General features: G+C 38.8%; 1 protein-coding gene across 2 annotated transcripts in view; it reads right to left on the bottom strand.

Annotated features, from left to right (window-relative positions):
* Positions 1–378: 378 nt before the first annotated feature.
* TTC17 (tetratricopeptide repeat domain 17) overlaps positions 379–25,577 on the bottom strand; it is a gene marked incomplete at its 5' end in the record, with an annotated part of 56,498 nt that continues 31,299 nt past the window's right edge. For both annotated transcript variants that reach the window (XM_082284105.1, XM_082284106.1), the window contains 9 exons: positions 379–1,436; positions 2,753–2,896; positions 5,096–5,215; positions 6,712–6,795; positions 7,265–7,424; positions 7,745–7,865; positions 10,188–10,353; positions 10,878–11,128; positions 11,512–11,682. In XM_082284105.1, coding sequence (XP_082140231.1) covers positions 1,305–1,436; positions 2,753–2,896; positions 5,096–5,215; positions 6,712–6,795; positions 7,265–7,424; positions 7,745–7,865; positions 10,188–10,353; positions 10,878–11,128; positions 11,512–11,682 — 1,349 coding nt within the window. In that variant the 3' untranslated portion in view covers positions 379–1,304. The remainder of the gene's footprint in view (positions 1,437–2,752; positions 2,897–5,095; positions 5,216–6,711; positions 6,796–7,264; positions 7,425–7,744; positions 7,866–10,187; positions 10,354–10,877; positions 11,129–11,511; positions 11,683–25,577) is intronic.

The following is a 25,577-nucleotide window of genomic DNA, read 5'->3' as shown; positions in this document are numbered from 1 at the left end:
ATACTTACTCTTAATTTGCATCAATGAGACAGGAAAAACACTGGGTGAGAAAAAACACCTAGTTAAGTTCATAAGCATTGTTACTTCTTTAAAAAGAATCACTAAGAAGCACGCTTGACACCAGAAGCTGCAGAGTGGGTTACATGACAGCTGAGTTAGTTAACTTCCCCTTATCTCCTTCTGCCACAAACAGTGTCAGACACAGAGGTGAAAGGAATTTTCCAAGGGTACACACAAAATCAGTGGCTGATTAGGAGTGTTAAAGGCTGCCCTGGCTCCCAGCTTGGTCTGCTCCCAAGCAAAGGCTGTAGCTCCTCCAGACTAACCTGGACTCTTGCAAGTGGCGCATGACACACACAGTACAGGAGAAGCTGTGAGTTCTTCATAAACAATTTATTTTATTTCAAATATGTGCCCTTTTTGATTCTGGAGAATCATGTCCTCCACCAACCAAAGACAGAATTGATTTGGAAATCTTCCACCAGACTTTTTTGCTGTTGATACCTTGACACCATGTCCCTCCTCCTCCTTGGCAGCTGAAAGTATGGCTCAGGGTGAGCATAAACTTGCACCTTATTCCAAAACGGCTAGAAATAACAGTGAACAAAGAATTAGTAAATCAACCACTCAGGGAGGCAGAGGGCTATGCATACACAGACAAACATAAAACATCTTACTGGGAGTTTTACCAATTTTCTTTTTTTTGCAAGATTAAAAACTACTTTGACTTTAGGGTCCTGCTGTTCCCTCCTCATTCCCTAACAGAAACAAACAATTCCAAAAATGCTTCATGTTTCTCATGTTTTTTAAGAAATATTTAAAAGTCTGTTCCTCTCCTTCCAAAAAAGTAGGTAATGTAGTATGGAGTGAACAAGACTGGACAAAGCATGAGTTTCACATGGATGAATTGCTGATTATCTCTCCTTACTATTTGGTACGGGTGTGTGCTTTGCATTTCCAGTGGCTTAGGTTATAAGACACGAAGCAAGTTATTTTGGATGCTGATGCCAATCTGAGCATTACGGAAAAACTAACAGTGCCTAGGTCCTGTTACAGGTGGTCATGGACTCATGGAAGTTTCTCGGTTTAATATTTACACGGATGTTTTAAAATTATGGTCTGTGAAATATATTTTCCAAAGATGCCCCTATATTTGACAAAAAAATAATAAAAGACCCCTTGATCCAAATCCCATCTCTTTTTAACAGTCTTGTTAAAAATTTCAATTCCTCAATTTATCTTAGCACACTTAAGAGCAGAATAGAGAATAATGACATTTTTAAAAAAGAGAAAGATGCTGATCTCTAAGGAGACCGTCGCTCTTTTTTCAGAAGTAAATGACACTGAATGGTGCGGATTCGATTCTTTGCTGGGGCAAACTCCGGCTGAAGCTTTAGTGTTGACTCATACCATTTCATGGCCTTTTCAAACTCCTCCTGTGAAAAAGAAACCAGAGTGCAAAGAGTCAGATTCTAAAACCAGTAAACGCATTTTCTATGCCTTTCCCATCCCGACAAGTTGTGCAGTGTGATATCCACAAAAGTAACTGAACCAATCCTTGTGATTTAGGATTTTTTTCCTTCTTCCACAAATAATTGGGCTAATGACTCAATTCTACATAATCCATGGAAAGGAGTCAAATTAATGCTGAGACTTATTGACCAATGTTCTTGCCTTTTCTTTTTAATAGTACATCTTTGTATTCTTGCTGTGAAAGTAACTTTTAAAAACATATTTCAGTCAGAATTTGAGTAGATCAAAGCTTTAAAATCATGGACAATGAAAAACCATCAGCTTTTCTGAAAAGCTAACATTTTTAGAAACAACCTGAAATTATTTTTAAAGGATTATTCAATGTAAAAACTCAACAAAAACCCCCCAAAACTTAAAGAGCATACAATAGCTATACAATTTCAATTGATAAGCTGGACTCCAGGTTGGTAGTTAGAAGCATTCATGTGGAAATAGCATCTATTTTTGTATAGCTGAAATCTCATTACCTATGCCACCCTGCTTTTTTATTAACTAGGAAAGCATGCCAACATCTGATAGTGTATTAGAGGAAAAATGAGAGGAGAAATGACCTGAAACATTCTGGGGTTTTCAGTCAGTTTCATCACTTATTTTTTCTCTTAAGTTCCTTTTCTCAGTAACTTTAGTTATGCAGTACAGACAATATTAATTTCTGGCCATATCATAAAGACTAACTAGATCAAGGTGAGTTGTAAATCTTGATATTTTAAAAAGGTGTATTTTAATAGTATATATAGACAGTATGAAGAAATTTGAGCTCAAGCTACAAATTATGTTGGGCACTGATAATCCAGCTATTGAAACTGAACTTCCCTTGTGTTTGTTCACCATAACTGCGAATTGGGTTTTACTTACTATTCCAAGCTTTGCTCTTCAGGATAGAGACCAAATTCATCATTAATTTTCCAGTATTATAAAAATATCCTGTGTTTAGATGGGTGGACAACCCAAACTACCAACTGTTTGCTACTGTCTTAACAAAGCTTTGCACACAGCATTCTTAAGCCAGCTTATAAAAATGTTGGCCTTAAAGTACTAAATGAGAAATAGGAGTAAAATAAGTAATGGAAGTTTTGTCTTTCTAAAGATATTCCTTCTTGATGATCCTACCCCAGTTTCTTGAACGCTGCTCCTTCAACATTCTTTGTGAGAATAAGACTTTTACATACACATAAATAGTGTCCCAAAGACAGCCATAACCAGGCGACAGCACACTCACCATTGCTACATAGACATTTGCCAGTGTGAAATGATTAACCACGAAGTGCGGTGCTATTTCCACTGCCATGGTAGCCACAATGATGGCATCATTCCAGAGTTTGGCGTTGTGGAAGATGTTTGCTAGGCTTATTAGTGGTACATCCTGGAGGAGAAGAACAAGCAATAAACAGTTTCTGTCCATTGAAATTGTCTCAGGATCAGCAAGACAAACAGAAGACTCCACCACCAAGCTGCACTCATCTGGTTCCTACCCACCTCCCTCTCTTTTGATGTTGAGAGCAACGATCCAAACCTATTTTAATATAAAACTCCATTTGGGCCTGAGTTACAAACAAAAAAACCTCATGTTCGCATCCACTCACAGTAGTGATAAATATTACTCTTGGATAGAAAAACAACTTGAAAATTAACTCACTTTAGTGTATGCACATTTAGTTTTTAGAAGCTCTTACACTATTTTTCTCCCCAAAGATGAGGTGCACTCTTCAGAGACAAGAGAAGCTGTTTTGTTTGAATACCCTCCTTCAGCTCTTGCATAAAAGGAAAGGGAATATGAACAAAGGGGACAGCAGGGAAGTGAAAACACGATCTAACCATTAGTGCAATAGATGCATCATTTTTGTCCTGCCTCTGCCATAGAAATCTTATTCTGATACTGAGTAATAGCTATAAATAAAATTTTCTCAGCTAGACACTGATGGTATGTTTTTTATTTCCTGGATTTCCCAACTGTGATGTTGTCTGACTGAAAAAACTGTAGAGTCCTGGCAGCCGTAAGAGACTCTCTGGGAGCTGGGCTTCACATCTTCAAAGCACAAAACACCGTTTAGTACCAAGGCTGAGGTGCCTTCAACAGGACAAGAAAAAGTTCTGGATGTATGTGATCCTCGATTCCTTGACCTTCACATGTCAAGGAGTACCTTTGCTGGACAAATTATTCATGTTTGCAAAGCAGATATTATGGAAGTCAGAATCATAAGAGAAGTTCACAGGAAAATTAATTACCTTTTATTTGCATGAGAAAAGTCAAGAGAAAGTAGCCAAAGTGCATAAAAGCAAAGAGGATGGATAAACCAAAATACACTAAGTAGCTTTTAATCCAGGGCTAACTCTGAGTAAAAGCTGCAGCTCTGTCTTTATAAACAAGATCCAGAGTTTTCTTTGGAGGCAGCTTCAATATGGAGGACAAAAACAAGGCACAAATTCGGAGAGTCATCCAGGCTCAAGTAGCATTTTATCATACTTCTAGACAACAGCACTACTCCACCATAATCTTGCCGAATTGTAGTTTCCAATCCATTGTCTAACCCTTACAAATCACACAGCTAAGGACTCCTTTCCTGAGGAACTGATTACATAGAAAGACAGGAAAATAAGCAAAAGCTTGATGTGTTAAGAGATTGGCTCCAACCTTGTTTTAAATGCACAATGCAAAGAAAGAGAATTATAGGAAAGATACAAAGGATGTGCAGTGAGGATGTGCATTTCTTACTTGAAGCATTTTCTACGGTTAATGGTTAAATCCTCCTAATAATATCCTGGAAGTGTGAATTACTTTCTCTCCCAATTTTCAGAGAAAGGTTGAAGACCAAGATTTCAATGGAGTTTACATTTTTCCATGAGGCACAATTTGTTGCTCATGTACCAAAGAAAAATCTGTTATGTTGAGTAAGGAGCCAATATTGCATTTATCAGTTTGCAAGGGGGAGCTGGGTGTTTAAGAACAGACATTACAATGCTCAGCACAGCACCTGGCAAGGTGAAGGGTACTGAGCACTTCAGCCAACTGGAACACTAAAGAGAAGACTGTGTCCAAAGTACTGCCTTCTTTTTTGAATAAAGAACTGCTGCACGAAGTCAAGGACTAGTGTCCAACTGAGATTCACAGCCCAAATGCTTAAGATTTAAGTAACTCCTTTAGATAATCACCCTCCCACCCTCTCTAAAAGCACAACCAGAAGACATACTCCCCTCTTCAAAAGCATAACCAGAAAATATACTCCCACATCTTAGGTTAGAAGACTTGGCCAGACAAAGGCTGATGAAGACTCCAAGTCCTAACTAACAGTGCAAAGTTCAAGCCCAGGATGCCCAGAGAGGTGTCAAAACCACTGAACTGCAGGAAATTCCACTGAACCTTTTCTGCAGTTACCATTTTTTTTTAAGAGACAGTCCACGCTAAACAAGTGGTGAAAATCTTGAGGCTTCACCTCATCTAGCTAATATCTAATACACTATAGACACCTCATACACAGTGTTGGCCTTACCAATAGTCTGTGAAAGCTCTGCTGTGACAAGCAAGACATTCTTTTATCTGAGTACTGGGCACATGTGTACACACCTTCATGTGATGGGGTGCATAGTGCAATGCTTGCCGTAAACAATCAATTGCCTTCTTTCCTTGGCCTTTCACCCTCCAGTAAAGAGCTGCCATGCTAGAGAGGACCCACGAAGTCTGATTCTGGCAAAAGAAGAACACAAAAAACTCATGTAAACACCCCTAGTGAATAATCATCCTACCTTTCACTCTTCCAATTTATTTGATATACTGAGGTAGAGGGTGTTAACGCTTTTAAGAAGAGCATTAAACTATTTCAAAGCAGCAAAAAGTTTCTCACAACATATATGCAGTAGTCAGGTAAATGAGACTGCCAAATGAAGCAAATTCCAAATACAACACCATTTCTTCAGGAAAGGAATAGCAGTTAACTAGCTTTCAACAGTAACAACAGTTTTAGCAGCCACAATAGCTTCTAACCAGCTCTCTGATGCTGAGCATCTAGATGTTCACACACATAACCCAACATGAAGGAAAAAAACCTATCTAAATTAGCTGATTGGACTTGTAGGCTCCCTGTGGTCACTGGAAAGAGAAAGGATGCCCTGGGATGCAGCTCAGTCCAGAAGCCTGACAAAGCCCAGCCTCTAGCTGGCAGACTCCCATGCCCTGTGTTATAAAGGAAAATACTGAGAATTCTGTTTCTGGTCTCTGCACTAAATATTCAGCTTATTTGGATAAAGCTTGCTGTCTGCAGAGGAAACTAGCATGTAAGAGAAAAAGCCAGTATATATCTAAAGTGAAAAGAAATTAAGTCTTGTAACGTAAGGATAAGAGTAGTATCTTTGCTTTCAGGGGATGGGCAAAGCTATACTGGTTTTAATTTCAAAGCACAGTAAGTTCCTCAGACAGCTTTTGCTTGAATGGGCTAGGGGCACCAAACTGTTTTCACAGAGTCCTCTTTTCTATGGTAGTTTGGGATGTTCTCCCTACTAGTTGTAAATACAGAACAGCAATCCTGGCATCCCTGTCTGCTTTGTGGATCCTGTGAAAATTATGTCCCTAAATCCTCTCATGCTAGGGCTCACAGCTGAGGTCCTTAGTAGCCTTTAGCCAGGAAGCATGGATTTCTCTGGGGAGAACAGGAAGTGCAGGCTTGCACATGGTATCACACCTCTGCCTGAACACATCTGACACTTCAGGCCAACACTACACCAGGCAGAAGCAGCAGGCTGAAATAACAGGAAGCCCCTCTGAGCTATCTGACTGCTGCATGCCAGGAATGTCACTGGAGAAGGGAGACATGGCTTAACTCAACTTTCCATAACCTCCAAGTCAATGTAGCATAAAAAGAAAGAAGAGGGCTGAGAACTGCTGAAATAGTTAAATAAATCAATAATTAGCAATGCTGCTCACTACAGGGCAGGAAACACTGGGACATTTGACAAGCTAAAGTTTCAGTAGAGACATACGGAAGACACTTGATGGTATAAGCACAGGATATACCTCAACAAAATACCTGTGAGGGCATTACAGATGCTAAAGAGACACAAATCCCTAGTCCAAGTACTAATACATTCCTTGAGCAGGATTTCAGACAAATGATTTGAGACCAGATTGACCACTACGCCAGTCATGAGCAGTAAGCCCAGACTTCTCATTTTCTCCTTTACACATACCTTTTCCAAAGCTTTGGCTATTCGAGTACCAACTTGTTCTAGTGACTGTGGTGAGTAGTGGTCTTTGCCAAGATTCTGTAGGACCTGTGGAAGAGGAAGTAAAAGTGCTTAGATGCTGGAACCTGGTAAGAGACGTCCCTTTCCTTGTTGACTGCGTTTTTGCCCAGCCTTTTACAGATGCTGCATCCTGCTTCAACCTAAACATCACTCTCTATCTTGAGTTGATACTATAACACAGTGTTATAACTCCATGGCACTGAATACTAAGAACACTAGAAATTTTAAGTATGCTGAGTTGGACTTTACTTTCACTAATTCATCCATGAAGAGCTATAAATACAGACACTAATGGTGTGTTAGGATTTCCCCCAGGCCAGACTGTAGGTGGCTGGGAAAACATTCTGGTAAAATTTCATGTTGCACTGTTCTTACAGTTTTATCCAGGCATTCACTCACTGAAAGTCACCTCTGGAGACAAGGCACTGAGCTAAATGCATCCTGAATCTGCCATGGTATGACCATTTTTGTGTGACAGCCTTCAGCTCTGGCATACCTCTTTCAGTTGACTTTCTCCAGTGTAATGCAAGCTGGCCCGACTAGAGACACCTTGCAGGTGGTCCAAAGTATGCATACTGGCTGGGAGGTTTGGGTTACAAAGGGGCTCCATGGCTGGTTCCTGCAGCTGTGTGGCAAAATCAATGTGTTCTGTAATGCTACAAATATCATAAAACAAGTCAAATTAGTTAAGAGAACACAATAGTCATTAGAAAGTTCTCTAGTGAAAGTAAACTGCCCAGAACCTGGCAGAATCTCATTTGAGCAGCTCAAGAAGCAAAAGGAAGTGGATCTTTCATCTGCACTTGTGCTTTTCTTTGCAAGTCTAATTGATGAAATCCCACATCATGCTTTCAAGCTTCTTAGAAATCCTGGCAGTTCTTTCTTAATAACATAAAATCTTCAGTTTACACACACTGAAGACCACATCTTGCTTTGTGTAATTAACTTACTTAGGGTTCATATCCACAATACTCACTCAATGTTTTTAGCAGAAACAGCAAGCCACGTGCTGGCTACAGTTGTCAGCTCTACCCTGCGGAGCTTCAGGCATTCATCAGGACTTGGCCAGCCAAGGCTACGGTAGTCACGCCTTTTTCCTTGAGAAAGTAAAACAAAAATAGAAGAAACTTTCTGGAAGGGGAAACACATTCTACTTCAGTACAATGATTCTTAAAATACTTTATACCAGTAGATACATCCCCTACATTATAAAAGTCACTGTCTTGCAGACACATTTCTTTAACAACATTCCTGAACCTAAATGGACTGAATGGGGCTGGTAGGATGCACAGACAGAACCAGATTGTGTGCAAGACAGATCAGGAAATAAGGTTTCAAAACCTGTTTCATTACACTTTTCCCAAAACTACAGATTAAGAAGAATTGCCACTCTTGTTTACAGGTAATGTCTCTACTTAAATGTCCTTAAACCAAGTTTGTGAGTCATCATTAATGTTCTACAGCTACAGTTAAAAACTAATTAAAGTTGATTGGTCTATCTTTTGACAATTTCAGGCAAAAAATACTGCCAATATTGTTCAATGAGTATTATCTGAGACAGTCAGTGGCTTTTACTGTGTTCTTACACTCAATATACCAACACTCCTGAAACTATTTAACAATTACACTTCAGCTCTCCCATTCTGCAGAGAAGCAAAGCAAGGCAGGGAAAGCTTAAATAACTTGCTTTATGTTAACAAATGGTTCACTGAGAGAAACAAGAACCTGATCTTCACATCTGAACTAAAGCCTACTGAAATCTTTCCCTCAATTTGGTGGATACTGTATCAAGTCCTAGGAAAATAGCCAGCATCAAATGTTAGGAAACATTTTCCTCTTGTATCAGAAACATCCAAACTATTTGGAATGTAAGAAAAAACTCACTATAGCAGATTTGCACAGTGGAGAGCCAAGTTTAACAACATGCCAGTCCATCAAACCAGCTATGTAGACAACATTTCAGTATTTATTTCTAGTTACATGAAATTTTGCCCATTTGGATGTAATTCCTATTTCTCATCCAAGTTATAGTAAACCACTTCATCATAATTTTGCAAATAACGAAGATGTCTGCAATACCATGTGTGCTGTAAAGTATTGTGATAAAAGGGAAATTAATTTCGAGATACAAAGGGAAATTTCAGAGGGAAATGATCAGTTCTCATCACCACCACTGTGAACTATCTGATTGCAAGTTCTTACTGGCAAAGGACATCAAGAGGTATGGAAATGCTGCAGAGACAGTTCAATAGCCTGGGAAGGAGTGAAACGCAGGACAGACACCATCATTCCCCCATTCTACCAAGAACTCCCCATGTGACCTTTGATGTGTTACTTAAATTTTGATGATTTAGTTCTTGCAAAGAGGATGCCAGCCAACCCTGCCTCACAGGAATGCTGGGAAGATCACTTTATAATTGAGGGATGGCATGTAATAAAGCCACAAAAGTAACTCAGAGGGAAAGAAGAGAAACGCCAAGGAAAGGACAGGTATGTGCTCACAATTGATAGTCTGTTTTCATGTATTTCTTCCCCCCTGCAGTCTAAATATTTAATTCAATAACCTACATTTGTCAGTTGCTAAAAAAAGGAGCTTGTTAAAGATTTAATGTAAAAGCCTTCAAAATGTGAAATCACTTTCCAGGTCATCAAATCATCAAGGACTAAGATGCACTGTAGAACTTAGCTTACACATCAGTCCCACAATATTAAGATTTTAGCAATGTTGAAAGGTAAGACAAAAAGTATGGGGCCCACTTGCTTGGGTTTTATTCTTTGCCACCATTTTAACAGACTGCTCTACGATTCCTGTTACTCAACTAGCAACAACTCCCATCTGCCTCTCAAAATCTCATCTGTGTTGGTGCAAAACTCTACTCTTCTGTAACTCCAGTGTTCTGGAAGACAGTCTCTAAGTTTTCTCTTATAAACAATCATAGCAGAGCACTTAATTTTCATTTACTTCATTTTTTCACTAATCTTTCAGCTCTTTCTCTTTGAGTTGTATGTCTTATGCTTAGCCAGAAGTCAGTCCAAACTCTTATTCTGCATCCTGATGAACTAACTTCTCTGCCCATTCAGTTACTCAAAAGAGATCACTTAAGTCCCCTCTCTCTTTTACAACTTCTACTCACAATACCTACCTCTTTCATCCTCCACTTTCACCACCTCATCACCAGAAGTTTTGGAAATTAACTTCACTCAATACATAAAGTTAGGCTGCACTTCATCAAGAAGGTACAGATGGAAGAGATTTCTTATTCTTCCATGTACTCATCTAGAGGGGACATTTCACTACATAGTCTTTGTGATGCTTATTTTCAGTAATAAACCAGTGTACTATAAAGGCTGCAAAGGAAATAAACCATAATAATACAAAAGCTGCAAATGATTTGCTTTCTCTAGAAGCAGCAGGTTACCTATTGGTCCAGGAGAAGGTATCTTTGGTCCACTGATCTCTAGGGCAGTTTGATAAAAGTTTTCAGTTTCTGCATTAGTCCCTTCTTCCACATTTTTCCCAACTGGCTCCTGGAGATCCAAGCTTTCAGCTTTCGGTTTCTTTAAACGTTTGACCTGAAAAGTGATCTACCAAAAGAACAGTATTAGCAAGGTTAACAGTAAGAAACACTATGTTACCAGCTCCAATGCACCACTTGTTTTAGTCCAAAGATGTTACAGATGAGACCTTTGTCTCTCTCCTTTCCTCCCCATCTCAACCCATTCTCAAAGCCTGCATCACACCATGCAAACAAAGTATACAACTTCTGATCTCCAAAGCAGGACAAAATCAGTTTAACTGTTGGAGAACTGAAAGGCATTTTTCATTACATATTTTACTGGTAACATGAAGACAACAGAGACTTCTGTGTTTTCATGCCGACCAGAACTTTCGGTTAAAATCTTTTTTCATTTTTAACCGTGAGCAAGAAGTTGGTGCTGGATTGAAATTACTTGTTTAGTTCACACCAGCAATCAACAACTACATTTTTAGGCTCATAGGGGAAGTTCATAGATCTGTATCTCTCAGTGTTAAACCCCCTGAACTGTTCTCATCTTTCCCTCCCCCACAACAGTTAGTTCAAGACTTAAGTAAACTCATTCAAACTTACCCATTCAGCTTCATCATCATCACCACAGTCCCCAAAACAGGAGCTGGCCAGTCCATCCTGAGATCCCTTCTTCAGGACCCGGATTCCCTGTAAGTCCATTCGACGACCTTTTACTTCCAGTGCCCCTTCAAAAGCTTCCTGAGGCCAAGAATTTTCAAACTCATCCACCAAAGCCAGCATCTCTTCAGACATCTGATCATCTTCTAAACCCTCCACTCCTTCTGAACCGTTGCTTTCTGCAGTGACTGTGTCTAAGAGGGAATACCATAAAAATCTTCAAAAATTATTTTCCCTGTTTTAAAAGATTCTTTTATACAATTTGTAAAATTGTTTTGTATAAAAAGAATGTTTTTGCTGTGACCTGACTTTTCTGCTTGCACAACCCAAGTATCACTGATTACTTGCTGCACGCTGCAAAAAGCGAGAACTAGTCAATGCAGACTTCCCCACTGCAAATAAGCATCCGTATTATGCCTGGAGAAGAATGGTGAAGAGAATCAAACTAGTCTATGGGTTACTTGTTATTTTAGGGACACAGAGGGGGAAACAGCTTCTCGGAGGAAAACAGAAAGCTCTTCTGAAAAATCTAGAAACTATTTAATTTGCCATAACTGATTTTGTAAGGCTGACTTACTTTCCAGTCTCAAGAAGGAGGGATCCCTTGCTGAACTCTGAGTAAGGACTTCTGGATCTTCTATACCTCCCTCAGAGTGTCCTTCTGTCACTGCTGTAGCTGACTCATAGTGGTCATCAAAGTATTTCTCCTTGCCATAACTGCCATCTGTATTTTTCTCATGACAGTGGCCTGAAAGAGAGAAATTTACTGATATACCAAGAGAGAAAGCTCCTCCTGGATACAAGTGCAGAAGCTGTATTGTGGAAGCTACCATGTTCTAGTTTCTACATATGGATTAAAAGAATAATTCTACAAGGTATCAAAGACTTCAATCAGCGATTAAAAAACTGATCTGCCCATTGACAAGGGAGATAATGTAAAACAGTTACAGGAAACTACGTTATTAGGTATGTATGTGAACTGCTAATGAAAGAAAAATCAGCTGCCTTCCAAGGGAAGGGTTACACAGGACATGACAAATTACTGTGTGCTGGTAGCAACTCCAATGAACACTCCCAAGACATGTTTTAGTAACAATGCACCATATGAAGGGGTTGCCTGCCATATGAACTTTCACTTAAGACACCATCGTGGTCACCATGCTTACTTGCAAGAGGAAAAGGGCCAAGGCAGACTGAACTGGGAATACCAGACTCTGACCTTCTGTGCCAGCAACAGACAGCACGTTGGTATGACTATAGCTCATTAAACAGACAGACAAAAGCTAAGAGCATTAATCTGTGCAAAAAATCAGAAATTTATACAGCTGAAAATGTAACATCTATAATTTTGTGCTCAAGTTACAAGTTCACATTCCACAAAATGCAAAGAGCTAGGAATAACACAAAAAAAATCTAAATGTAGAGTCAGTAATGAGCAGAAACAAAAAAGCGCACACTTGCAATAGTAGCCTTTGAGCATCCTTCAGTGCCACATAAGCAGTCAGACAGTTTAAAGGGTGGCCACCTGCATCTTTGTAACAATATTTTTGATAATAAGTACATTTTAACTACAGATCTCAGATTTTCTCACACAGATCACTTCCCAGGGCCACAGGTGTTTAGGGAGCACAGCTAATGACACGATTCTCCACATGTGAGAGGCTGGGAACTGCCCCAAATCCCAAGGTGCAGCTACAGGGCTGAGACACAGACTGGGTGCACCTGTCTCATCACACAGGAAGCCTGTCACCCCAGAGAAAAACATATTCCATGTACTCAGCTACTGCTCTCAAACTCCTCCTTCCTTTATTATAATCACTTGTGAGTGAAAATAGTACACATATACAAACGGATTAAGCGCACAGTTGAATAAAAGAAAAATTAAGTGCAAGATTCTCAAGTACAATCCCCATTCCACCTTCCTGAATGCAAATTGTATTTCTCTACACTTATGGGAAGCATTTTTTTTTTCAACCAGCAGCATAAAATAAAAAGAACGTGAATAAAGTAGATCAGTGACTCTTTTCTAATTCACACAATGATCCCAACAAAAGAATAATTTTAGGTTTACTCCTTTATCAGGCCAGTGGGATGAGAGGATGGTTCTCTCATGTAAGGGTAACCTGTTCCACTGCTTCTCTGCAAAGTGAAAACAACAGCTTTTAGCTTTCTGCTTCTCCATCTGAGAACACTCAGGTGGCATATCTGGAGGAGAAACAGACCAGTATTTTCTCTGTGGGTAAGAGTGACAAAAATCAAACAAATTAAACTGTTTATAAACCCTTTGGGAAAACTATTCATTGTCCTACCTTTTCTGCTCTGTGTAAGAAGACAAACAATGAGTAAATATATAAAACAGAAGCAGTCAACTTCATTAACTCTTTTAACATCTACCATACAGTTATACTCAGCCTTTTCTACTCTATCAGTTATTGATTCTTTCTTCAATTCCCTGCCCACCTCTTCCATTCTGCCAATAAAAAATTAATTGGTTTCATTAAAAAAAAAAAAAGAAGAAGAAGAAGATAAAACAATCACTTCAATATATGGAGATCTTCATGTTTAGTTTATGAGAAATGGTGCACACAGAACTCTTAAGCTACCCCCACCTGACATCAACCCAGCCTAATTTCAATGCAAGTCAGGTGCTTCTCAGTAATGTGATGACCACAATTCCCTTTGCTGAAGAGCCACTCATCATTATTAGGAAGAAAGAAGCAAAGGGGCTCAAACCCAGACAACTATTTTTAATTGAAATCAAAATGCCAAAAAGAATTTAAAAAGCTGGCAAGTGCAAGCAGACAGAAAAAAAAAATGATGGCACTTAAAATTCTCCTTACCACCAACTCTGTTAATATTATTTTACAAACACTGACAGCTAAAAACAGACTAGATGACTGTGCTGGCTTTCTTGGGATCTGAGAACTGCTATATATAGAAACCTGAGTGACCTAATTTTTGCAAATTGCTGCTTTCAGTTGTCTGATGTTGCTGGAGACTACGATGCTAGTTGAAAAACCAATGGAAGCTGAAGATCTCTAGTGAGTGAACCATGAGACGGGTGGTACTGAAACACTGCAAGTCAGAACTTCACAGCTTCTGTCAGCCAGATGCCTGAAGCCCACCAGGGAAGTCCAGTGGGGAAGAGTGTGAGACCAGCAAGGGAACAACACAGCCCCAAACTCCAGGCACATTCTCTGTCTACAGAACTTTGGTTGTATCACTGTGATACTTCCAGCACCTTTGTTGTGCAAAGGACAAAAGTGACCACTGACCTACAAATGCTCAGCTATTTATTATTAGTATTTCACATATGTTCTGGCTGTCTAAATCTGCACATATGAATTCTGGGTGTAAAGTCCTGACACAGTGATATTACAGCTACAAAACTTGGAAGTCTAAAACTTCTACATGCTACTTGGTAACTTCAGCTTACTCCATCCTGAAAATTTACTAGAGAAGGATCACTTTCTTTCCCATTTATTTTCTGAGAGCAGCTGCTGTCACTTTTCCTATTGATTCTGTACAGCCAAGAAAGCTCAGAGGGAAGTGGATCAGAGTCCGTCTTATCTTGTGTATTATGACACCTGGTTACCAAATTCCAGACAGTGAAACAAAAATCATAGTGATGGCACAAAACAAATGTCTAGGTCTTTATTTAAAGTGATGCAAATAACACAAATAGTCTGTGCCAGGTTAATGTAGAAATCAGCAGAAAAAAACCACAGAGTAATTCCTAATTTACAAAAGGAAATCCTCTGGAGAAAAAAGCAAATACAAACTAAACTGAAGCATTGAGACTTTGGAGATTAAAAGCAGAACACAATATTGCATATTAAAGGACTCTACTCCCATATTATTATAACTTGTAATTTTTTTGGCCAATGTGAACACACTCATCAGCATTAGCACAAACCAAACTTTAAACATAGGAAAGATTTGTTCAATTAGCCATCCCATTTAATATCAACCACCTTCATGATTTTCAGGATCCTTCTCAAATGTCCACTGAAGCTGTGTACCTACTGCAATTGGTAGGGCTGAAAAACCCTAGAGAGAAAGTCAGTAAGTCAGTTTCAAGTTCTTTAGAACAGGGTGATTCCAATCTCTTAAGCTGAAATCCACTTAGCATAAAGAGGGAAGCACCCAGAGTGTTGACATCTGTCACAAGGAAGGAGAAATATTAGGAGGGAGAAGTGATGCAGTAACTGAAGACTTGCTCCATCTATGAATGGATAACAAATACTTACTCTGAACCATACTTAATGTTGCCATATTTCTCAGAAAAGTCACACTTGGAAACAATTACGAACCTTCCTTATGACATGAACTTTTCTGGGGCTACGTGTTTGTTTTTTTTTTTTTTTTTTTTTTTCTTTTTTTGTCTGAGAGCAAATTTCTGCCAATTTAGGTGACCCCAGATGCTCAGATTGAAAGCCACTTACCTAAGACAAGGAAAGAAATGTAGGAAGTATGGAAAAGAGGAAAGATGAACAAACAACACCCCCAGTGTATCACATGGAAGTACTGCACCTTGAGTAAGGTCTTCAAAGTAATCAAACCTCACTATTAAATTGGGCATTGATTGTTCTAAAAATCTAAATTAACTGCCACTGTAGCTGTTTGCTTCTTGTGGTATATCTGGCAGAGAGAATGAGGCCTCAGTAAATATTTTCACTGATTCCTATATACCAACTAAAGATGCATGACTTGGTGTCATCAACAGCATTAGAAATAAAAAGTAAAATTATCCCCAATCTTTGGTCAGCACAAAATTTTTACTGACATTTAGTTCTTTGTCAGTGCAGAGCCTGCAAAATACGGCATTCCTAACTCCACCATCTATGTTCCAACATCCTAGTTTTATGAAAATTATTGGGTCCTGACTTCTAATGTTATACAGACTAGTTCCCTTAAAATTTTTTCAGTACATATTTAGAAATTACAATGGCAGAATAATGCCTCAGAACTAAAAGTCAAGTCATTTTAAATTTAGGTACTGATTTTTTTCCCCCTACCATCTGGAATAAACAGAGCTGCATTATCTCCTGAATTATTACAAGATTCAAAGACTCTTGCTGTAGTCAGCGACTTGCATTAGGTTAGGCAAAATGCGTTATCTGGAAATATGTGTCACTTAAATGATTTGCCTCTTTATGGGTAAATCATGTCAAGAGAGAACTGTACTTAATACAGATGTAAGTCAGCCTAATACCTGAGTTGTCAGAGCAAAGAACAAACTGAAACCAAGCTGCTAACAGGAGTTATTAACTCCATACTTATTTTTTATGAATACTTAAAACTAGTATTCCCCACAGTGAAATTCAGTAAAGATAGCTTTTTTTCTTTTTGCAGTAGGAATGACATATCACTGAGCTCAATGGAAATAAGTTTCAATCCCTGCAGCAGATGAACAGTCTCATCTAGAGACATCTCAGCAGCAGTGCATCAATAAAGAGTCTTTTTTTTACTTTTGCTAGTCACTGCTTACAGATACAGAGACACATAAGTCAGAGTGGGTGCTGTATTACCGTTTTACATTTGAGAATGGGTAACAATGCTGCTCAGAGGTCATGTGAAAAATTTAGGTGTGCTCACTACTTGAGTGACATCGTATATTCCCAATTAGGCTAAAATATATTCATTACAGAAATTAAACTGAAACCCAGCACACCATCACCCATCACTTTTATAGAACCAGTCTTGTTCGGTGCTTTGTGTCACAGGCAATATAATTTACCAGGATTTACAAAAATAATCTGGAATGAGAGAACTCAGCTACCAGAACCTTTTGTGCATCTAAAACTACTGGGATCTCAGACATCAACATTTGGGCTAAATGAGCACCTTAAGAAGGGTCTTACTTTCTGCACCACAGTGACTTGGTTGCAATCTGACATTAACAAGCCAGGGCAGTGTCACAGGGAAGTGATGTTTGGGAGACCATCCTCTAGACAACATAAAAACATGAACTTTGACTTTCATGGCAACGTTAACACTGGTGATTAACACACTGCATACTCTAATTGCCTTGATCTTTCAAGATGAACATGGCAATTTCCTAAAGATCTTCTGAGACATTAACAGCAACCATGTTATTCCAATCACATATGAACAGATATTTGATTGCAAAGCATTTGCCAAGGGAAAAAAATGCAAGCCACTTCTTTTGAGGTGAGTTTTAAAAGCAATAGGATGAGCAGTAACTAGAGAAGAGACCTATCTTTAGCAGCTATTGCTGCTCTGCTTACCTTAATCATAAATTAACATGGTTCTATCTATATTCTGCTTACAGTTAATGCAGTCCTTTTCTTATTGTTTTCATGAAAAAAATACAAATTTATACTTCAAAATGAATCCCATGATTGAGCTCTGAAAGCATAAACTGCACAACACTTAGGACTGAACAGGATTGCCATCAAAAAGGTTACAGGCCATACCTGCTGAACTGTACAACTGCGCTGAACTCCAGGAGCAACACCAAACAAATTTGTTGCTTTCCACACATACAAGCATAAAAAAATACAACTAAAGAATTCTCAGTTAATTTTTAGTGAAAAATGATCAACAAAGTGATAGACCAGGTAAGTAAAAGGAGAAGACGACTAAGTTTTAATTAGAATTACCTGGCTGCACAATACTGACCCGTGAATGTTTGCTAGGTCTGTATTTAGCTCAAGAGAAATACAATACCACATATTGACTGTGCACTACAGGACCCAGGAAGGATACAAAGCAGGTGGGCAACCTACATCTGCAGAAGCATAAAACAGTTCACAGCCTTGTTGCTGACTTGAAAAGCAACCAGCCCAAGCAGTGGTCAGTCTTGCTCTCTCTGAACCCAACAGTATCACTGCTGATTGCAACCATGCACGACTCAGCTCCACAACAGTAACATCAGCAGACCTCCAGTGCCTTTCACAGTTGTAACACACTGGATAAACCAATAAAAAGACATATCTACTACCCACATATCATCATAACTTCTGTTCTGGATAACAAAAACTAGATTGCAGTAAGTTCCCTCTCTGATAAAGTTAAGTATCAGTGAGAGTATTGAAATAGAATGAGTAGTGTAGTGACCAAATTTTAAACTAAGCTTTTACTGTGTTTTCTCCCTACACACACAAATGCTATTTCCTAATTTTTAGCTTTTTCCTTCAATATAAATCCTCCTTTGAAAAGCCAGAAGTTACAGGACAAAAATAAACATTTTCAAAGGACAGGACAAACTACTGATTGAAAAAGTGAAGTATGGAAAACAAATAATGAAAAGCAAAATGAAGTATTTTAAAAGTTGATTTTCATAAATTCCTCCCTTTGATAGCCAATGGCCCTTCTTCAAAGAAGAAGAGAGGTATGCTCAAAATAGAATAGTCAGAAAAGAACTAAATAAAAAGCTTCCATTTCATGCATAGCAAAAACCAGAATGATAATTTATGCCATCAAAGTTTAGGCTGAAGCAGACAAAATGAAGCATACAAAAGTTCTTTCTCTTTTATTATTTATTCCAACAACAGTTTTCCAGTTAAGAGGTTTATATGGTAAAACTGTTCTTACTCATAGGAAGTTTTAAAATCTGATTTGTAGCCAAAAAGATGCCTCTAAATTGGCTTAGCTATAGATTTAAAGGTTATCTATTTGTCTCATCACAGCAGTTCTGATTAAACCTTTCAAAACATACAAATGCCAACAATACATAACCAGATTTCTTGATCATATTGAGAGAAGAACTTCACCACCGCGTAATAGACCAGTCCTTGAAGAACAGATACAAAAATTCTCCTTATGAAATATAAAGAAGTGATAAATAAAACATGGGAAAAAAATTAAAGGGGAAGAGAAACCTATTTAAAATAGAACAATAATGCAGTTTAATAAGGGACATGTGTGCAAAACATTCTGAAGAATTCAGCAGGCTACTCTTTAACAGTGTAGAAAATGTCAACCTTCCTCCCAGCAACAGGGAGCAGAAAACCGAAGAGATTGACCACCTAAAGCCTTCACTCTCCTCCTTCCTTTCCACCCACTAAAATAAGAGCTTTTTTCACAATGCACATCTAGAAGCAGAAACTTACTCTATGATGCCAGGAATAGAGCCTAAAACATAGAAACATCTAAATGTAACCCCCCAATAATCCTGTCAGTGAATAAAAGAAGACTAGAAAATGTCTCTTTCAGAGAACCCTCTTTCTATATATGGAGCAGAAAGGTAAGTAGCCCTCCAGTCTGAATTCCAGTCTGTGTCTCAAGAGTAATGATTTTTTCTTCTTGTTTGTTTTGGGGAAAGAGAGAAAAAAAGCAAGAGAAATAAGCACATAAAAACTTCTGAAGACAAAGGCTTGTCCTCAGTGACTGCTCCTTGGGCCAGATTTTTTTACTGTAGATAAGAAAATAGTTACTTACGAATTTCTTAACAATAAACACTCACCCACAGTAGATCACAATATAAGGCATGCTGTGAATATTAAATAACTAATATTTAGACTCCTGTACACAGCACAATTGTGAAATCTGTTTATAATTAAGCCAAAGAAAATTCTTAGTTTAAGTATCATTAGCATAAGCAAAGCCTACAGTGGCCTGCATTTTTTTTCCCTCTTTCTAATCTTTTCTTTTTTTCCACCAATCTATTATGCTAAACATCACATATTTTGTAGATTCCAACAGATCCTAAGTATCTACGAACTCAAGTCTAAAAAGGATTTTAAGTAAAACAGTAACCTACTACTGAGAAATGGCATCATATAGTTAAAATCTACAGGAGTCAACAACTCCACTGTGGGTTACTGTTAGCTTCCCACTTCTCTGAACGCAAGGGGTTGAAACTCCAAAGCCAAGGAAAGGTCTTATGTATGTCTTTTGATTACCACTCTGTCTGTAAAGTTTGCACCATATACTGGAATTTAAACAATATACCACAGGCACATGATTCCATGTTTTTTATTTTGAGAAAATATTTTGATAAGCTGTATTTACGTTTATCTGCATATCTCTTCACTAGGTTATACTGCTCAGCAAGAGCAGATTATGAGTCAGACTCGATCCACGACAATTTAGAGATTTGTTTGGAATAGATATCCATGCAACTGCTCCCCCTAACTGGACATCAAAGCAGAGGTACTGACATGCTCAAACAGCAAACCAGTGTGTTAACTGGTCAGGTAAGCCTGTCCCTTACTAACCTAAGAGAGCTTTTAAGTGCATGGCAGTTTGCCTGACAGGGCACATCCTACACAAATCCATTAAAAAGCAGAACTGCTGCTGTAAATAGGATTTAAAAAAAAAAAAATCCTGGTGTTGACAGAATGATGATCAAGAAGCAGATTAGTCTTTTCTTAAGTAAGGAATATCTGCAGAAGGTTGTTTGACAAGAATACTGCCAACCACCCTAGATTAGAATTCAACAAGAAAACACTCTCTTCACATTGACAGAACAGTACAAAGTCATAGAATAGCTACTGCAGAAAGACTAGAAACTTTTGGAAGAATGTCCCTTCTCCCCAAAATGGCTACATTCAAGAAGCTTCAATCTCTTTCTCTAGGGAAATGCTGAACTGTCCTAGTTTCAGTCTCTAGTAGCCAGAACAGATGATAGATTTAAAGCTTTGAGGACAGTCAGAGCACAACACAAACTCACATGAACCAGGCAACCAACCTTAAAAGGAAAAAACAAATCAATAAAGCAGACAGATCAAGGGTAGTTAAGTGCCTGGCACTCCATGGCTCAGCATGCAGTGCTCATTTCAATCTGAGCACATGGCATTGCACGCTGCTTTGAGACAACCTCCACATGACTCATTACAGGCTGAGGCTACACATCATCACTTTACAAGTTCTCAGATTTAAGCCAAGTGAATACAGCCTTCAAGGTCTTGGCCAGCTGCTAATGACACTAAACTACATATTGTCACTTTTCCCATATGTGGGGACCACATGTTCTTTTCTCTTCCAAACATGCTTTAACAAAGTCATTAATTCAGTGTGTACAGCTCAACTATAAATATGTTTGTAAAACTACCTCTCCTGCAGATGTAGCTGGGGAATTACTCTTCTTCCTAAAAAGGCTGATGAACATACGCAGTTGTTGGAACTTTTAAAATAGGTCCAGCTCTAGGAGGTGCACCCAATTAAGATTCAGTAAGAAATTTTAGCAGATACATGTAAGTAACTGCCACTGGCAAAGACAGCCTCTCAAACAGAGAGGAAGACACAGGCAGTCATAAACTTCTCATTTTCTCAACATTCTTGTCACAAAAAAGCACCACACACATTGCAGAGAAATGTTAATACATCTGATAACTGAAGGTATCAAGTTTTGAAAAATTTAGTTGGAAAGAGAATCTTTTCCCTTCCAGCAATGCCTGACATTTCTCCTCCTCCTACATGAACATGTAGCTATTGCTCAGGTAAAGGAAGGATCCCAGTAATGTATGAAGAAGAATCTTTTGCACTGTAAAGGCAGATAAAAATGGGAAATGTCACATTATATTTAGTTTAATACTGTACTGCTATTTCTTCATATTGAATGGTTTTGCATCAGTGAACTCTCATTGAATTCCCCTACAGTTCTAAATTCCCTTCCATAGTGCAATTCTCATTTCTTCAGTTACTCCTGCAGCTGAGGCCATGATTTTCTCCTCTCCCCCCTCTGCTAGCCGATGGCCTTCTGATCTTGGGAAGAGACAGAACGGATCCAGAACACTAAACGCTGCAGGTAACATTCTTAACAGAGCATGATGCAAAGTGAGACTCATGACTGCTGGGAGAAGCTGTCAGTACACTGCCATGCAGGAAACAAGCAGGCCATGTATGTAAGATAGCAAGACATACTTTGCATGGTGAAAGAAGCTGCAGAACAAACTCACCCATCAGTATATTTAACACATGCAAAAGAGAATGACATCTGAGCATTAGAGATATACTTAAGGAAGCACGCATTGTTTACAGAAACCTTTAAATTCTTAATGGCTTTCCAGCAAGCAGCAGCTTGGAAGCAATGTGCATGAGCAGTGGGTACGCAGCCTTTGGATACTGGTGTAGCTACAAATGCCACGTTTAATGTAGCACCACATTCTTTCATTTTTCAATTTAAGAATCTCAATCTATACATCTTTTACATAGTTTTGACAAGAAAAATACATGGAAAGTAAAGACAGGTTTCAAAGTGAGCTTGGCACAGGGGTATTAGGGCAAGGTCATTCACTTTCAACTTCCTTCAGCCACTCAAGGCACACTAGATGAAGACTTTCCAGGGAAAGATATGATTTATAAATCAGGCTCCAAGGACTGAAAAGCATCAAGAAGCTTGCATCTGGTCAACTATCTTCAAGATCACATCACTAATATTCTAAGATTACTGCAACAAAAGTGGACTGTGGGAACTGCTTCTTCCCTTACTGGGCTAGCAGTGCAGAAACAGTAGCACAAACCCAAAATAATTGGGTCACATTATTCTCACAGAGCACATTCTCACACGGATTTCTCCAAGATCTTCCACTCAGAAGCACATTGGACATTTCCTGCCACCCCCACTCCCCAGGGATGTTGGCTTCTACCAGGACAAAAAGCAGTCCTCATTCTCCGCAGCTCCCACCTGCCTGCATTCTGCAAGTTGTTTTCACTCTACAAAAGTACAAACTCCTCTTACTCCTTTAGCACCACAGAACCCAAATATGGTGACCTAGAGTCCACTTGCATGGCACCCACCAGATCTTGCAGGACTGTCACTGTATGATCTTCACTGCTAGAGATGCTTGGCTGCCAGAGGGAGAAAGACTCCAGCTTGATTTTCAGATTCCAGGTGGAACTGGCAAGGTGAACAACAGGCACACGGGTGCACTCCTGTGCATGTACAGGGCAGCAACATGCAATTGAGTATTTAACTTCAAAGAATAACAATGATTTTAGAACTGCCACTATTTCACGCAGAACCCACTTTCTCTATGCTACTGCTAAATGACCAAGGTAAATTATTGCTATGATGTGTTTCTGAGAGCTCTGACAAGCTGTTCACACGCTTCATAGAATTCTGCTTGTTTAAAAACCATACTGGTGTTGACTCTTCTGTTCATACAAATGAACACTACCATAAGGCAAGAGAGACAGTAAAAGCAACAGAGAAACGAATGGCCACAGATCCCACCCTTTGTCACACACTGTCAGATAAATAAGAGTACTAATATATGTGGTATTCTCAATAAGCTTCAGGAACACTCATGAATTCTGTGCTCTAATATGCAAATCAAGATGAGAAAAAGTTGAACTTCCAACATACAGAAGTGCTCAGTTCAGAATCCCATAAAAGTGGTATGGATTCTGGCCTTCTGCTTCAACTAAAACACAATTAAATTTTGAACTAAGCTCAATATCCTTTGTTCCAAGAGTAAACATCTTAGGGGATGTTTACCCCATTAATGTTAATGTAACACCATTAACAGTGTAAGTGATAAGCATTCCTTGGACAAACAAGATACAGCAGCTTGAGAAGGAGGAAACTACTATTATGATATAAATGTCTAAAAGGACCTCATGCTGTAGGAAACGGAACCAAAATTCGGCAACCTGTTGCTGGGACTTTCAAGTCAGTCATAACTGGTAGGGAATAACTGAGTTAAGTGAAAGGTGCATTTAAAAATGCAAAGTATTTCACATCCCTGTATCTTAACACACTATTGGAAAGAAAATTATGTGACACTTTTGCTTAATGTTTGTGCACCTCAAATCACTATAGGAACTTGAGGTGATTGCAGCTGTCAAACTAGAGTCAGAGGCTTAAACTGGGATGTTGACTTAAGGAAGTTATTTAATCTGTCATAAGCTTACTATTAGAGTTTCAAGAAGAGATTCTCCTTTCAGGTCAACGTCTCCCCTTTAGGTCAATTTGCTTAAAGGTCTAAGCTTATTAACTTTAACTTGTAAGAACCTAAGTGCTGGGGGATAAAGGAAAATCCATACACATATAAGATGAAACACCTTTCCCGTGTTTTATTTTAAGGGGAAATAGAACAAACCAGGAGTTTTGATTTCATGCGGCACAGAGTATTGGTACCACAAGAGGGCACTAAATCCACGGCTAAAGCGGATCCGTATTACAGAACTCGCACTGAGGAAGAAGGATGAACTGCTTTCACAAACACTCCCTCTACCTACAAGGATTCAGGTTTCCCGATGGTATGCACATACATTCCTAATGAACTCACACTCCCTTGACTTTACACAGAGCAACACGAAGCCTTTTGTAAAAGCACTATCCTGCCAAGGATGAAAGACAGTGAGACTCGAAGCTTGAAACAAGTCATGCTTCATGTTTTGAATAGCAACAGTCTATTAATAAGATTTTGAATTTTGGTCTTGTCTAAAAGAATGTGAAGTGCATGAGCTCATAACAAAATGGAGCAGTGAGTCAGAGGTAGATGCTTAGTCAGATAAAAATATTATGAGCACAAATGACTTCTGTTTGCCCAGGCAACACAATTCTGTTTACACATAGAAGGTAAAGTCTTATCCAACACCAATTAACAAATCAGAATGTTTCAGTGGCCAGCTGACCATGACACTAAAAATATGGTTCTCATATTCTGTAACCTTTTTAATAAGACTTGGCAACATCTGAATATTTACATCAGCCAGGGAAGTGCCACAGGAACAATCCCATAGTTGGACAGTCCTCTACAGACCTTAATACCTGATAAAAGCTACTTGCAATATTTTAAGCCATAAAGTGTGCAAGACAAATCTTGGCAATGTACCATTCAGTATCAGATAAAAATGATACTGGCTTTCTCTACTAGCTTAATAAGCAGCCCAACTACTTAATTTCTGGACCTCTGAGAGCTGGCCCTGTTTTTCACATTAAGCTTTTTACACTTGTTAACACATGTCTCTTGGTCCTGTTATTTGTGTGTCAGACATGGCTGCTGAAGTTATCTGTCAAGCAACACAAAGTTTCTTAACCTGCTTCAGGAACTGACTCACCAGTAACCTAACAGATGATGTAGCAACACCCTCAATACTGCCAAGTCACCTCTGGAAGGATCACCACAGGGTAACACTGGAAGAATGAAGTCTTCAAACTGTTCTGTCAGGTATTTGAGAATCAGGCACTATGTGGACTCTTGCTGTAGAGCATCTGTATCAGATGCAACTGACTGAACTCCTGCAGCTGTCTAAAATACTTGCCCACGGGTGATAGGGTTGGAATATCTTTGGACACTTCACACACATCCTCCATATGAAAAAAACCCCACCAATAACCTCTGCAGATTTAGAAATTCTTTTACAATGAAAACAAACTTTTATATAAATTTGAATACAGGAGGCAAAAGTTAAATAGGAAAGCATTGGTCTAAGATTTTTAATTCTCATTCTCATGTGCATGAAATGACTTAGGTTTAAAACATAAATTATCTATACCAGAAGTAAGTTACTAAAAAACAGTACCAGGCAGCAGTACAGACAGGAGCATGTAAGCAAGCATCCAACAAGTCAGCATTAGTGTGTCACACTTCCCAAGTCCTGTGCTAGCAGCAAACACCCCAACATGCTTGAGAAAATGCCTATTTCACTTATTTGAAATAAACACCAAGCACATACTGTAATCAAAAATCAGGCCATGAATTCAGATTTTTGATCCCATATTCC

Source organism: Coloeus monedula, assembly GCF_965178545.1.
Source record: "Coloeus monedula genome assembly, chromosome: 6".
NCBI classification, from domain to species: domain Eukaryota; kingdom Metazoa; phylum Chordata; class Aves; order Passeriformes; family Corvidae; genus Coloeus; species Coloeus monedula.
Note: the sequence above shows the minus strand (reverse complement) of the source record. Positions and strands in the feature narration are given on the sequence as shown.